Source organism: Centruroides sculpturatus, unplaced genomic scaffold (genome assembly GCF_000671375.1).
Source record: "Centruroides sculpturatus isolate CEXI.00-Female unplaced genomic scaffold, Cexi_2.0 scaffold92, whole genome shotgun sequence".
In the NCBI taxonomy this organism is placed as follows: domain Eukaryota; kingdom Metazoa; phylum Arthropoda; class Arachnida; order Scorpiones; family Buthidae; genus Centruroides; species Centruroides sculpturatus.
In genome coordinates, this window is record NW_019384394.1 from 733,143 (window position 1) to 749,997 (window position 16,855).

A 16,855-nucleotide genomic window follows, 5' to 3' on the forward strand; every position below is an offset into this window, starting at 1 on the left:
CCCCTTTTCCAAATTTTAATATCAACTCAAAATAATTTAAAAAGACAAATTACAATAAAACGGTTTATTATCCAACTATCAGAAATTTCACAACATGCCAAGGAAGAGAGGAAGGAGAATTAAATAATCAAAATTATAAAGTATATAAAAATTGGGAATATTGCACTTCTAACAATCTCTGTGAGTATGTGGGCTAAATTTAAAGAATCCGTGCTTCTTGCATGTACAACTGTATGTGGCCAGCTCATGCGCCGGAAAACCTTCTGATTTATTCGTGTACGCACCAGACGGAAAAACAAAAAATATAGTGTATCCACAAGCACTCCAATAAATAAATAGAATTGAAACGACACTTTGAAATGTTTTCCCGATAAAAAAAATAATAATAAGTTTCAATAAAAATGATAAAATGTAAATTTAATTTTATCATAACGAGTTTGCTTGAATTTCGTTTCTTCTGAGATCACAGCAATGCACGACGGGTAAGCTAGTAATCAATAAAGCCTGTATAATCTACCTTTTGTGGTGTTTTTGTGTGAATAGTTATCCTAAATAATCTTAAGCTTACTTCTGACAGGAATCTTGGTTTAAATATTAAATGTGAGAAAAAAATAATAATAATAAATAGTGTTTTTGAATTCTTTAATCTTTTTAATTGTATTTATAAATACAATTAAGTTGTTTTACATACCAGATTCATTTTAACTAATTGACTTGTATTTCTCCACAGTCTTGCAAATTTCTCCACAGTAGAGTTTTGAAAGATTCCTTTTTAGTGGTATATAAGTCATGTGAAAATAGTTTCATGAATAGATATTTTAATGGAGATATTTCTTATACAAAGTTTAGATTTACCAGAAAATCTTTTCTTATTACTGATATTAAATGAATTAATAAAATGTTCTTTATATAAATTTTTTTATATATCAATAAAAATAATGAATTATTTATATCAGGTCCAATGTATGTCACATAACATACCCAAGATATGCTATGATGGGAAAACTAACCCTTGAATGATTAGTATTATACTAAAATAGAGATATAAAGTTTGCATAAAATTACGGTTTTACTTCATGAATGCAATTGATACCAAATTATCATACTGGTAGGACAAATTATGGGTAGATAATAAACTTAAACCCTATATGGTCTTTTGAAATTAAAAACATTTTCATGTAAAACTGTTTTAAACAATTAAAATTACTGTTATTTAATTTCAGTAGGAGATGAAAGTACGTTTTATCATTTAAATACACTAGAAACACTATCAGTTCAGTTCCTACATTATGTATGAAAGCTGCAAGTAATAAACTGTACTAATGATCTTCAGTTGGTTTATTTTCCAGCTTTCTTTCCCACTCCTCAGTTTTTCTGAAGGTCTACAGAGTATTGAGAAGTCTAGCTCCAAAAAGCCTTCCTTGCTATGGGTCTGACAAACAAATGCAAATGCAATACTACCTGAAGGCTGGATTATTAGATCCTATTAGATACCTGGAGCTGATGGATCAAACTGAACATCATTTAGCCAAAAACGTTGTTTACTGTAACTCTGTTACATAACAGAAACATCTTTGCACTTCAAAATTTTATTTGGCCTTTTATTGTAAAAAAGGAAAACTATGCCAAACACAAAACATTTTATAATGCAGTCTTGGAATGGGACAATAAACTAGCAAACAAGGATTGTGTTGTGGGATTTATTCATTTGAAGGTCCAGATTGTTTCCAGTAGGTAGTGCTGTGGCACTGCAATATTTAGCTATGTCTTGGGTTACTCCGATATTATTTTTTTGGTGTGCGTGTTTTAGCTGGCAGTACTGGTACAACCATGAGAGGGTACCTAAGGACATGCCAGTATTTGAATGAGGCTTTTTTTCCATCATGAGTGGTGAGCTTTGCTTGTTTTGTGTGGTGTTTTTCTGAGGACTGTGTGTCAGCTGTGTGTCGTACTGAATCAATGTTTTTGATACTAGATTAACTTCCGAAATATTTTATTTGTTTTTATATTTTTCACTATATTTATTTTGTTTGTACAAAATAAAGAAATAATTTTTAATAATACAATAGCCACAATTATTATCTTAAAAAATTTTCATTAGGCTTAACATCGATGAAAATTCAATGCTAACAATATGCAATTGAGAAAAATTTCAACATAGGATAGGTTAATATATTTTTTTGTACATGATCAGTTATCTGAACAACCCCAGACCGGAATTGTTTTGGATAATTGATGCTCTACTGCCACCATACTCAACCTGTGGCCCGCTGAGCTTTTGTGAGTGGCCTGAACGTGAAAGAGAGCAGAAAATAATTACATTGACTTCTGGAATTAATTAACACTTCTGGAAAGTAGTGCCCGATCAATATAAGACTGTAAAAAATGTGCTCAAATTTTACTTACATTGTTCGCATCAACGTATCTATGTGAAACATCATGCTCGAAAATGAAATATGCAAAGAACATATATAGAAACTGGTTTACTGATTCACACCTGGATGCCATTTTACTAGTAGCATGCAGCAGCTACAAACCTGATTTAAATGAATTGACAGCCAAGCGGTCAAGGTGGCAGCCTACTGCTCTGGATCGAATCCGGTCGGGTCAGAGAATCCCCCAGGAATTTTTCGGGGAGTGGTCTGTTCGGATATGTTGGGCCCCGTCCCTCACCACTCGGTCGCACCATTGTGTGTCTGGCCGAACCCAGGCCCACAATGGTGCCTGCTATAAGGGACCTGCTATAATGGTGCCTGCTATGGGCCTGTTATAAGAGGCCCTCTTAGTGACCATAGGGCGAAAAGAGTATTAAAAAAATTTTTTTTATGAAATTGTGAAAAAATGTTCGCAATATCAACAGTTACACTAAATTTCTAGGGTAAGTGAGAAATTAAGTAAGTTTTTTATTATAATTGTTATGTTGCAGCCCGCATGTAATAGCTATCATGTGTATGTGGCTTGAGAGAAAAAAAGGTTGAGTATGGTGGCTCTACTGTAATACTCGTACACTATGATATAAAAAGATATGAAACACAAAAAAACATTTATGTTTTAAAGATATAAAAAAACAATCATTATAATTTATATTGTCTTTTTAAACATAAAAAAGAAAAATAATAATTGTAATAAAGTAGTTTAAAGGTTTTAATTTCTTTGATTTATTTGTTTTTGATTTATTTTTATTAAATTTTAATTTTAATAGTGTTGTAGTGATTTGAAAGATGCTTTCTAAATGAATTTTCTTTTTAATTTTTAGCAATTGTTATTTAATCCAAGTAAACCATTTTGCCGTAATCAGAATACAGTTAATCAAGATATTGATTTGATGATTGATTGTTTTGTGTCTTGTTTTCGTATTAATCCACATAACAATGAAGCATTGAAAGTATGTCTGAATCCTTCTTCACCACCAACATATCATTTTGTATTAGTAAGTTCTCTATATCGCATCATAACCCAACCTCGTCTAGTATGGTGGCCACAAATTGATATTATGTATAACAAAGCTCCTGAATTGCGTTCCATGTTTACTGAAACATTAAATAAAGTTACTCAAGTTTTCAATAGTCATGCTCCCTTAAGAATGATGCAGGTAAGTGTCTCTTTGGTTATATTTTTACTAATTACTAAATTTTACTAAAATTATAAAAATGTAAAATGAGTTTATACTAAATATTATGTTAAATATTTTATAAAAAAATAAAATACAATAAAAACAAACAGCCATAAACTATATTACAAATCTTTTTATTTAAGATGATTTTAAAGACCACAATTGTTAATTTAATGTCTATTTTAACATGACCATATATTGTAGTTTGTTTCATAAATTATCTCAAATATGTATTGGCTTAAAATTATATATTTGATTAACTTTTTCTAATTGTTACCTGTTTCTTATAATTAATTTTATTTTTGGTTCTGTTTTATTTTTATAAAAAATTAATATAAACTGTTTTATTAACTGCATAAATAAATGATTTTGGCACATTTTATTAATACTGTAGATCAGGAATTCCCAACAGGGTTCATATAGATTCCTAGGGGTCAACAGAATTATGAAAGGGGTTGATGGAATTCAAAAGGACAGTTGGGATAGGTGGAAAATCAGATACTTATTGTACATTTTTGAGAATTTTAGATAATTCATTCAATAGGAAATTCAATAGCTGATTTAATAATTTACTTGATGATGTGAAAATTTTGGGAAATAACATAACAAAAATGTTAAGTGGGTCAATTGAAAAGAATATTTTTTGTATGGGGTCAATGCAAGAAAAAGGTTGGGAATTCCTGCTGTATATTAAAGTGAAAACAGTCATTTTTTTACAAAAAGTTGTTTAGGAATAAAATCATATTTATACAATATTATTAAAGTAATGAAGAACTGAAATATTTTTATTGAAATATACATAAAATTAAAATCAACTTGAATATCACTAGAGATAAGAATGAAAGATAATTACAGTGGGTGATCGGTTAATGAACAGTTTGGTTAACAAACAAATCAGATAATGAACACTTTCGCAAAAGATTTTTATGTTCGGACAATGAATACCTCACAGAACAAACACAAGAAGTAGTGATATAAAATAACTGGTCTTCCCTTGTCTTCTGGCAACAATTCAAAACTTTCGGAGCGCAGGAGATGTTGACATTGACTCTCAACTCGGTATATACTGATCGTATAGTATTCCTCCAAACTTTGAAACTCTCCCTTGTAGTTCCAGCCTTTTATTTTTCTGACAGAAACAATTCTTTTATTGTATTCACGAGACTGTTGGGTAGACACTCATTAAGTTTTGTATCAGTTTTTATTTTCAAAAGGTGAGAGTATAATAGCAGAGGTATTTGATGTTACTGGGCAGTATGGTTTGAACAGATCTACAGTAGGCTACAGTTCAATCTTATCTAAGAAAGCTACTGTATTATCAAGAATACTCAAGTAGCTAAAGGAGTAACAAAAATCACATGTGAGAAATAAAGAACATTGAAGAGCTCATAATGGAACCTGAAACTGATCTGACGACAGAAGAATGCCAAAAACTCTTGAATGAAGAACACCAAAAAACTTGGCAAGATATGTTTTTTTCTGAAAAAGAGAATTAATGTCAATATCTGCTATTAAACATTTTTTTGAAGATTTTTTTAAAAATAATAATCGTCGCTACTGTATCATTAAAAATTATTTTAAAATTATTTTATTGCTCACAAAACAAACAACCACTCAGAATTAGAAAATTAAGTCTCATTTAAATACTGCCTCCTTTTCATGGTCAAGCCAGTGTTGCCAGCTAAAACACGCAAAAATTTAACAAAAATAATATTAAAGTAGCCAAGACATAGCCAAATATTGTAGTACTGCATCACTAGCGGACATTTGAAATTTGCTGACTAGAACGGTCAGTTAACCAATGTGACGGTTAAGTGGGGGTCAGATAATCAATGCTCTACTGTATATATTTTTTATTTTTTGGGGGCTCCAGAANCGGGGATACGGAGTAAGTAAGACTCTAGTATCACTTAATCAGCGACTATTCTCTAGAATAGCCCTCTGTTTGTCTAGAAGAATGGCTTTTCTATCCCAAGAAATCGAGTGTGGAGGAACTTACAGTTTGAATGTTAAAAGAAGGATCTAGGGGATGAATCCTAGATCTAGATCTAGTCAGGATTCCTTGACACCAGTTAATCAGATTTATTGTTCGCGGATTAACACACGTAATGAGTTGTGAAGGAGATGGTGAAATATGTTTCATTCAGATGACATAAGAGACATTTCTTTAACAATAAGAACAAAAATTTAATGAACGAGAACAAGATTATACAAAATTGAATCCTCGAATAAGACTATTAATTTTGAGAGAGAGAGCTCACAGTTTTGGTCAAAAACATACTACCTCAAATCATGTGTCTTTCTGTCTTCTTCTTGAGATCTGTATCTGGATGAATGTTCTTTCTTATGTTCTGTAGCAGCACATAAATAAACCTTTTTCTTCACTATATTTACTGACTTAATAATTCCTTTAGGAGACTTCGGGAATCGGTTATGGGCGTTGGCCGGAGGGAGATGATGTGGAATACGTCTGTCCTCCTTGGGATCTTCTGGTGTACTCCTTGAATAATTCAAAATTCTTTCTGTTTCTGACGAATTTTCACCAATCAGCATCTTGTAATTTTCCACGTGAACAGGAAAAAGCGGATTTTACTTAGGGGTTGACAATTCCCAGGGTGACTAAAATTTTAGGAGATAAGGGAAAACCAAAAAGGATGTTCAACTTCCGTTGAAGGAAGTGACTTTTACCAGTTTCCTTCATTTTAGAAAATATAATTTTCCCACCAAAATCATAGAATATTTTCATCTAAAATTTTACCATTTCGATTAAAATTTTAATTAATTACAGGTGGTTTGCATCTCACATTAGCATTGTAATTGTAGAGTTTCCTAAGCCTATTAACCTCAACCTAGTTTGGATGCCATTCTAACACTGTCGTTCTGATATCATCCCACTTCTTCAAAAAATGTTTAATAGCAGATATTGACATTAATTCTCTTTTTCAGAAAAAAACAAATCTCGCCAAGTTTTTTGGTGTTCTTCATTCAAGAGTTTTTGGCATTCTTCTGTCGTCAGATCAGTTTCCATTATGAGCTCTTCAATGTTCTTTATTTCTCACATGTGATTTTTGTTACTCCTTTAGCTACTTGAGTATTCTTGATAATACAGTAGCTTTCTTAGATAAGATTGAACTGTAGCCTACTGTAGATCTGTTCAAACCATACTGCCCAGTAACATCAAATACCTCTGCTATTATACTCTCACCTTTTGAAAATAAAAACTGATACAAAACTTAATGAGTGTCTACCCAACAGTCTCGTGAATACAATAAAAGAATTGTTTCTGTCAGAAAAATAAAAGGCTGGAACTACAAGGGAGTTTCAAAGTTCGGAGGAATATTTTTTCATGCTTCTCACAATTGGTATGCCTCTTAAATACTTTAATTTCATTGTATTTAACACTAAATAAGAATCAGCAAATGATGCAATGAGGTGAACAAATATCATCATCAAGAGTTAACCAAGTTTTGAATTCATTTACTTGGGCCAGATTTTTGTAAATTACAATTGCATGATCTTTTTTTGAGGAAAAGAAGAATCAAATAAATACAGTGGTACCTCGGTATACGTCTGCTTTAGAATACGTCAAATTCAGAATACGTTTTGTTTGGACGAAACAAATTTTGCTTGGTATATGATTTTCATTCGGTATACAACTTAATTCAATTATATTGTAAAGTACTATATTTAGTTTATCAACAGTGAAGCTTACTGTAATAGAAAGTTTGATTCCTTTTTTTAAAATAATAGGTTCATGATGAAATATGTTTCATTCAGATGACATAAGAGACATTTCTTTAACAATAAGAACAAAAATTTAATGAACGAGAACAAGATTATACAAAATTGAATCCTCGAATAAGACTATTAATTTTGAGAGAGAGAGCTCACAGTTTTGGTCAAAAACATACTACCTCAAATCATGTGTCTTTCTGTCTTCTTCTTGAGATCTGTATCTGGATGAATGTTCTTTCTTATGTTCTGTAGCAGCACATAAATAAACCTTTTTCTTCACTATATTTACTGACTTAATAATTCCTTTAGGAGACTTCGGGAATCGGTTATGGGCGTTGGCCGGAGGGAGATGATGTGGAATACGTCTGTCCTCCTTGGGATCTTCTGGTGTACTCCTTGAATAATTCAAAATTCTTTCTGTTTCTGACGAATTTTCACCAATCAGCATCTTGTAATTTTCCACGTGAACAGGAAAAAGCGGATTTTACTTAGGGGTTGACAATTCCCAGGGTGACTAAAATTTTAGGAGATAAGGGAAAACCAAAAAGGATGTTCAACTTCCGTTGAAGGAAGTGACTTTTACCAGTTTCCTTCATTTTAGAAAATATAATTTTCCCACCAAAATCATAGAATATTTTCATCTAAAATTTTACCATTTCGATTAAAATTTTAATTAATTACAGGTGGTTTGCATCTCACATTAGCATTGTAATTGTAGAGTTTCCTAAGCCTATTAACCTCAACCTAGTTTGGATGCCATTCTAACACTGTCGTTCTGATATCATCCCACTTCTTCAAAAAATGTTTAATAGCAGATATTGACATTAATTCTCTTTTTCAGAAAAAAACAAATCTCGCCAAGTTTTTTGGTGTTCTTCATTCAAGAGTTTTTGGCATTCTTCTGTCGTCAGATCAGTTTCCATTATGAGCTCTTCAATGTTCTTTATTTCTCACATGTGATTTTTGTTACTCCTTTAGCTACTTGAGTATTCTTGATAATACAGTAGCTTTCTTAGATAAGATTGAACTGTAGCCTACTGTAGATCTGTTCAAACCATACTGCCCAGNTTCTTCTGATTTTAATTTGTAAGTAAAATTTTATTATTTTTATTAATCATGAATTGCAAAAAGGCAAATGAAAAGCAACAGAAAATTAAAAAAATGACTAGAATCACAATGGAACTGAAAAAAGAGATTTTGAGAAAAATGAAGGTGGCATGAGTGTTCGAGATTTTAACTGTTGCATACCGTATTCCGAGAACGATGATATCGACAGTCGCGAAAAATGAAGACATTATTAAATCTGCTAACGTTGCGAAAGGGGTTAAAACAATTTCTAAACAGAGATCGAAGACATTAAACCATGTTAAGAAATTGCTTTTGCTTTGGATAGCTGAAAAACAGTGTGCTAGAGACAGCGTATCACAACCATTTAGTTGCGAGAAAGCTAAAAAGATACATGCTGATCTCATGAATAATCAAGCAGGAACTAGCCAGGAAAGTGAGGTGTCTCAAACCAGCCATTTTTTTAAACATGAGAACGGATTAATCATTTTTACATTACTTCTTATGGGAAAGGTTGGTTTGGTATACGTCCTATTTGGTATAAGTCCAAACATCAGGAACGGATTAAGGTCGTATACCGAGGTTCCACTGTACTTAGAATGACTCATCTTGAAAAATTAATTTTTAAAACTCAAAATGGCAGTAAACATAGTGCAAACAATTATTTTTACTTAGAACTGCACAAATTGCATTTGAAACTTTAATGCATTATAGTATCATCTGTGAATCATAAACTTTCATAGTTATAATGAGAGTCATTTTATTATCTAAAAAAAAAAAAAACACTTCTGTATGGGCTGAAACTAAGTTAGTTGAACAACACCTTAAATGCTTTTTCAGTAATACTTTTAATTTATTTAAACAAATGTTTTTGATCCCTTTCCATAGGTCTGTGTCAGGTTTAACAAGAAGATTTGAACTGTCTTCTTAAACAATTCGAATCTTCTTGCATTTTTGATGCTTCATTGTATTTTAATTTGTAATGTTTAATGTTTTAAATTTCTGTCAGAATGATAAATTATTTAAATGCTTTATATAATCATTATGAATTGATAAGTAGAAATTCTTATAAATCATTCACAACAATATTGATGTATAAATTATTTATCAATATACTGTATATACTGTGTGTAAAATATTAAAATTGTTTTTATTCCAAGTTCTGAAAGTAGCTAATTAATTTGAAAAATATGTAATAGACAAATGAATATTTGTATCATAAATTTGCAAACAGTAGATTATATATTCTTGATATTATGATTTTAACCTTAAATAGAATTTTCAAATTATCATACAAAGCATTTATATGTAAATAAAGATCTGATTGAAAAAAAAATTTAAACATTTTATGTATTAAATAAATTTACTAGTTTTTAAAATATATTGATGGTCATTATTTTTATATTATGCCTCCATTGGATTTATGAATTAAAAGATATGCCAGGTCAGTAAATTCAATTTTTTTCTATCTTCTATATTAGAAAAAAATTTATTGAATTACTTTTACAGTTTGGCAATAAAAATGTGTTTTTCATTACTAATGTTGTTAAAGTATTTTAAAGATTGAAACAAAACATGTTTCTTGTAGTGGAAATGCTCATACATTTTCTCAAGACTTCTGTTTCATAAATAAGTTTTATTTAAAGTAGAAGTTATTTGCAGTACAGTAATACCCCGAACTTACGCGATAGGTGGGACCGAGCGGTAACCGTGTAAGTCGAATTCGCGTAAGTCGGGGTATAATTTCGCATATAAATACATACAAATAATTTTTAATTGGGCCGGAGACTAAAGAAAACAATAATTTAGAAAAAAATGTTTAATAAAATCTTAGATAATACATATGTATAACAAATTACGCCTATATTATTTTACAATTTTTCACATTTACTTGATTATCATGCCATAATTTTAACATTGTTTCCATCTCAGTGATAATTCCGTGACATTTACGAATGATGCTTGAATTTAAAGATTGAGCATTTTTCACAGCTTCGAGAATTTTTTCTTTGCCTTTTATAATTGTTCTGACCGTCAATTCCGGTAGATCAAACTTCTTTGCCAATTCACAAATTTTCATTTTTGTATCGAAGTCTTTAATAATGAGTACACTCATAAAGTCAAACGAATTAAACGTGTTAGTAACGAATCGTTCAAAAAGTCTAATGAAATAGGAATAAACGATGACGTCATTCTCGTTTAACTCGTTCGACTTTACCAACGTACCCAATGTTAACTTTACTTTCCAAAGATAAAGTTTTTCTTTTCTTGTTTGATGCAGAAGACTTAGTTCTACTTCGTTTGGATGACATAGTAGAGTCTCTCGAGTCTCTGTAGATATAACAAACACAGACATAAATAACACAAAATAAATTGTAGCTATGTGTTGATTCCGCGCGACATCCGAACATGCAAGCTGAACAATAGTGTGGGGGAAGTGAGTAATCAAGGGTTGCGTGGCGCTCAAACAAAAGACGAATCGACGAGATTTGAAAATCGCATATCTCCGGGTTCGCATAAGTCGGGGTATTACTGTATATTATTATGAATGAAGTTTAAGATAAAATTTAATTGCTTTTGAGCAAAACAATATTTCTGTTTATCATATATCATTTTGATAAAATATAAAAGTAATTAAAATACCAATACATTATAATAATGTGAATACGGGGGCATAAGGCTCCCGTTCAGGATGTCTAATTGACTCTCAAATGTCAGGCAGTGGGTGGAGAGAATTTGGGGTCGACGATAAGGTGAAGGGCGTGATCGAGTAAAAGAGTCTACCATATTTATAACAAATAAAATAACAATTTATTAAACCAAGTGAATTAATCAAAGACTACACAAATTGCGTTTAAACCGCCTAATATGCTCGAGAGAGAGTTTCCCGCTGTTCATACCTCTTTATGGAGTTCCTTGATCTGGGTAATCCGGGGAGGCACTTAATGATCAAATCTATTATCCACAGAAGCACAAATTTAAAAAGGTTTGTGACTTTTGCAAAGATTTAATTCGAGGTTCATCGGAGATCGGAATTCGGCGGATTCTGAAAATTGGCGTGATGTCGTTAGTCCTGCGTTCGTTCATAGACTCCCCAGAGAGGGGGTAAGAACTGTCTTTTATAGGTTTTTGTGGGAAATTTCCACCATGTGATTGGATGTTCATGAGTTAAAGGTTATAGGTGTTCCAGAGATCTAAAACAAATGACAACATTTAGATGCTAGCTGTAAACCTTCTTGCAAGACGAGATGCAAGTTCTGCAGAGAACAATGAATGTTGCTAGTTATGACCGGAAAGTTTACACAATCCCGGGCAAACTCGTTTTTTCTTCTAAGGCGTTACATAAACGAAAGTTTAATTAATTAACATTTTTGTTAATGAAAGAGCAACATTTTCGTTAATAAAATTCTGGATCTCACAATAATAATAGATTTAAATATCATCCAAATATATAACATTACTTGTCCTGACTGACTGAATGAATGACTGACTGACTGATTCATCATTGCCCAGAGCAAACTGCTGAACCTAAAGAGGTGAAATTTGGTACACAGTTAAGGTACGTCATGAAAACGCGCACTAAGAAGGGATTTTTCTAAATTCCTAGGCGGAGGGGAGAGGGAGAGGATTAAGGCTTAACCAGAAGAACAGATTCTATTGTACTATTTTAAATGCGATATTTTGTTTTTATCTGTGTTTTAGTAGGGTATGTCATGGGAATGCACACTAAGAAGGGATTTTTCGAAATTCTCCCACAAGGGAGAGGTAGAGGATTAAGGCTTAACCTGTACTATTTTAAATGTGATATTTTGTTTTTATCTGTGTTTTAATAGAGACATTGTTATAAATATTTTGATATATTTAGATTTTTTAACCAAATGTTCGAACCGTTTTAAATTCTAATTTGTTATTGCCTATTGGTTCTATTATAGAACGATTGTTAACATTCCAGAATATTGATCAAATTGAAAACATTTCGTTTGATTCTCGGCAATTCTCATCATTCTCAGCAGTAGGTGTTATATAACAATTACTATGGTTGTTGAAATACTGACTATAAATGGGGGTTGCTTGCAAAATCCTCGCGGGCAAAGCCGCGGGTAACAGCTAGTACTAATATATTAACTATAACAAAATGAAACGAGAGATATAGTCTAAAAACTAAAATCTGTAAAATCTATAGAATTCCATCAAATTGTAAATTAAAATGAATATATTTATTAGCCATCTTCAGATTGCTTGTAATAATTAATTGAATAAATGAATCATTTAAATTTAAAGAGAGAATTTATAAGATAATACTTTACTTGTATTTATTAGTTTAAATAAGTAAAAGTTAATGAGGCAAATATAAAAACTTCATGCAGTTGGCTGTTATCCCAACATGAAAATTCATGTTGAGATTGTTTTGCAATCACTTAAATTAACAGTTTTATCTTTTATACAACTTAACAAATTTAGCTTGAGTTTCAATTCCTCAAATAAAGACCACATTTTTTCCAATCTATATTTGTTCTTTCAAAACTAGTAAATGCTTCCAAAGTTTTATCAGTATGATTGCTCTTTTCACATCTTTTATATGCTTGAAACATTTTTAATATATCCATGATACATGTTTTATGCATGAGATACTTAAGTTTAGATTCTTATTTCATCTCTTAATAGTTATAGATCAGAAGATTTGCATTTAAATACTACAGATTGACCATAAACTGTTTAATTTGTCTTCTTATTTACCATATCATTGAATTGTAATTTTTCAATTTAAGAGCTGTTCCTGTTAATCTGTGCTTATATTATTTTTATTATAATTATTACTTTTTATAACTACTAACTGTTTTTATATTTTTCCTAATCAAGTTGTTTAATATTAGCCTTTGTTAAACTACTAATGTAATCAGTATTTTATCTAATTGTTTTTAATTAATGTATTATTCTAATTTTTATCAATTCTTGAGTTGTATTATTCTGATGATATGAAACCGTGCTTTGCTATTTGTTTATGCTTCTGACACAATATAGTGCTATAAATTAAGACACTTGGCGGATTTTCTCATCTTTATTTAGTTGATACGTGTGGAAAAAATTACACGTTTCGAGCTCTTAAGCCCCTCTTCAGTCAACTAAAACATTTAAAAAGGATATAACATACACATAAAAAGGAATACACNGGCTACAAGAAAAAATACTGTGAATAAGCTGATGTTGCTGAAAAAATATCGAAAGTAAACTGCTACTTTAATTTATAAAACCTGTATGGATAGGTATGTTTTATTTTTTAAAAATTTTACAAAACTTGTGTATTCCTTTTTATGTGTATGTTATATCCTTTTTAAATGTTTTAGTTGACTGAAGAGGGGCTTAAGAGCTCGAAACGTGTAATTTTTTCCACACGTATCAACTAAATAAAGATGAGAAAATCCGCCAAGTGTCTTAATTTATAGCACTATATTGTGTCAGAAGCATAAATTGTATTATTCTGTTGTAAACCTTATAAAATGTTTTTGTTCTGTGCACAATAATAAAATGGACATGTTCCATTTTATTATCATGAAGACATTATGTTCTAGTTTGATGAAATGCTTGGAAAATAAATTCAATGTTTCTGTATGTCTATACATACAGAAACATTGAATTTATTTTCCAAGCATTCTGTATGTCTATACATACAGAAACATTGAATTATAATTAGAACCAAAAGATTTCGCCAGATTTTGGACCTAAAATTGCCAATTTTTTGCCTTAAATTCGCCCAAAAATCACCAGTTATTTATTTCAAAAACAAGTTAAAACAAATTACACTTAGATATTTCAAATGATCCTCACTTAAACTATGATGTCAATCACTCAATATTGATGAATACAATAAGAACGAACGTTCAACGTCGACTGTAACTAAAGGAGCGTATTCGCTATTAACTTTATCACTTAAATTCATATCAAAAGACATAAATTTGATAAGATCAGGATTACTTGACAAAACTTTTTCCAATTTTTTAAAATATAACCAGAAACAATTTCTTTTGCATTTTCAATTAATTCGGCTTGTTCAGCTACACCGAGTCCTTGTTCTTCCAGTGATGATATAATATTTGATAGCTTGACAAGATTACGGAGATTAAATCTTTCTTGAGGTTAACTTTTTTCTCTTGCAATAGTTTCACCAAAACATTTCTAGCATTTGAATGAGATTTTTGTTTATAGTTCAAAATGAAGCGCTCAACAGTATCAAAATTATCGATATAGTATTTTGCAGTGTTTAACCAAGACCCCCAGTGAGTGATAATTGGTTCTGGAGGAAGATTACTAACTCCACTTGCATTCTTAAAATCATTTTGTCTTTCTCTTGACTTCACAAAAAACTTCTTCATTTCTAATGTAAGCGAATTTGTTAATTTGTGCTCATTCTGAATCCTAAATGCAACGTTATGTAAGGCGTGAGCAAGACATGTGACATGATGTACATTTGGAAAAATCGATGAATTTTTCTTAATCTCACTTACTGCCTTCATCATGTATTTTGCTTGACCTGTCACTATTAACTTCAGTTTTGAATATTTTAAATCATTTGGCCACAATTTTCTAGACACGTTGAGTATACATTCTTGTATTATAATGTTGTCAACTGTTGAGTGAAACATCACATCAATTAACATTGATTTTGCTTTCTTGCCATTCAATTTTCCTACAAGCATGTTGACCACTTTACATTGCACTTTGTCACTAGTTTCATCAACAATGAAATAGACATCATGTCCATCAATTTCGTCCTTAATTTTTTCTGTTACTGAGTTGAAGATAGTTTTTTGATGTGCCCGCAGTGCTAAAAAAATAAATAACTCAATAAGACTGCGAATAAAATCATATTTCAGCTAAATTATGAGCACAATCACGAACAGCAGCATCAATTTCAATAAAATAAACATTTCATTAAAAAAACTAATTACAATAAAAAAATACCTGGAACACTTTTGATCGGCTTTTTCATATATTTCTTGAGAAACAATCTCAGTTTTTCGTTATTTAATTTTTCAAGCAGAATATCTGCACTGGTGAATGCTTCAAGCATTTCTTTATCAAAATTGCTTCCATTTTCAAACAACAATGTTTGTGACTGTAGCACGCTATGCTTCTTGTGTTTTGCACTGTTGAGATGGTCCGAAAGTCGTTTCTTAGTTGTATCACGCTCGTAGTTGATGTGTGTAGAGCACTTAACACAGAGAATTGTTTTTTTGGTATGGCGAAATATATTGCCACCTAATTCCTTAATCACAGAATCAGTTTTAAACTCAATTGACTGTTTTTTAGGCATTTTTGCACAAAGTACATGGGAAACTGTTGGGAGACTATAAAATGATTCACCCAACCAAAATTAACGTTAACAAAAAGGGAGAGTTTATTTCTACATCTTATCTGTTTGAGGGCAGCAGAGAAAGTGGGTACCAGATGGACAAGTGTTTATATAAAGATTGTAAGTTTTTAGCATGTTTGTATGAATACTGTCGCAATTTTTTCGCCATGATATAGGAATCCGAACTATAGGAACCCATGTTATAGGGGGGGTCGACTGTAATTAAATTTTTATGATGATAATGCATTTGATGTCAGATGTGTCAAAATATTATATTATATGGGATTTATATTTTAACACATTATTTACTTGTTAACAAAGCATTGTTGACATATGAATACCCTAAAGTGCCAAAAATCAAATTTTACAGAAGCAACAAAAGGCGATTAATCTATATATATAAAATTGCTTGTCCTGACTGACTCACTGATTCATCATCGCCCAGACAAACCGCTGAACCTAAAGATGTGAAATTTGGTACACAGTTAGGGTACGTCATGAAAACGCACACTAAGAAGGGATTTTTCGAAATTCCCCAGCGGGGGGAAGAGGGAGAGCATTAAGGTTTAACCGGAAGAATGGCTTCTACTGTAATATTTTAGATGCGATTTTTTTTGTTTCTAACTGCGTTTTAGTAGGGTACGCCATGGAAATGCACACTAAGAAGGGATTTGACGGAATTCCCCAGCAGGGGGAGAGCATTTCATTTCAGACATTGTTATAAATATTTTCATATATTTTGATTTTTAACCAAATGTTCAAACCATTTTAAATTTGAATTTGTTATTGCATATTGGTTCAATTATAGAACGATTGTAAACGTTCCAGAAAATTCATCAAATTGAAAACATTTCGTTTGATTCTCGGCTGTTCTCATCATTCTTAGTGGTAGGTGTTATATAACAATTACTATGGTTATTGAAATACTGAATATAAATAGGGTTTGCTTGCAAAACTTCCGCGAGCGAAGTCGCAGGTAACAGCTAGTATTGCATATAATAGTGTAAGATTTTCCCCTTTTTTTAGGTTTATTATAAGTTATAATCATATACACTGTCTGAACTCAAACTAAATGATTATCATAACTGACT

At 31.2% G+C, this 16,855-nt stretch overlaps 1 protein-coding gene across 1 annotated transcript in view; it reads left to right on the forward strand.

The window, feature by feature from the left end:
* The window catches only part of LOC111618329 (neurofibromin-like), a 179,304-nt gene that overhangs the window by 61,184 nt on the left and 101,265 nt on the right, over positions 1-16,855 (forward strand). Inside the window, exon 12 of the mRNA XM_023359826.1 lies at positions 3,257-3,592. Coding sequence (XP_023215594.1) covers positions 3,257-3,592 — 336 coding nt within the window. The remainder of the gene's footprint in view (positions 1-3,256; positions 3,593-16,855) is intronic.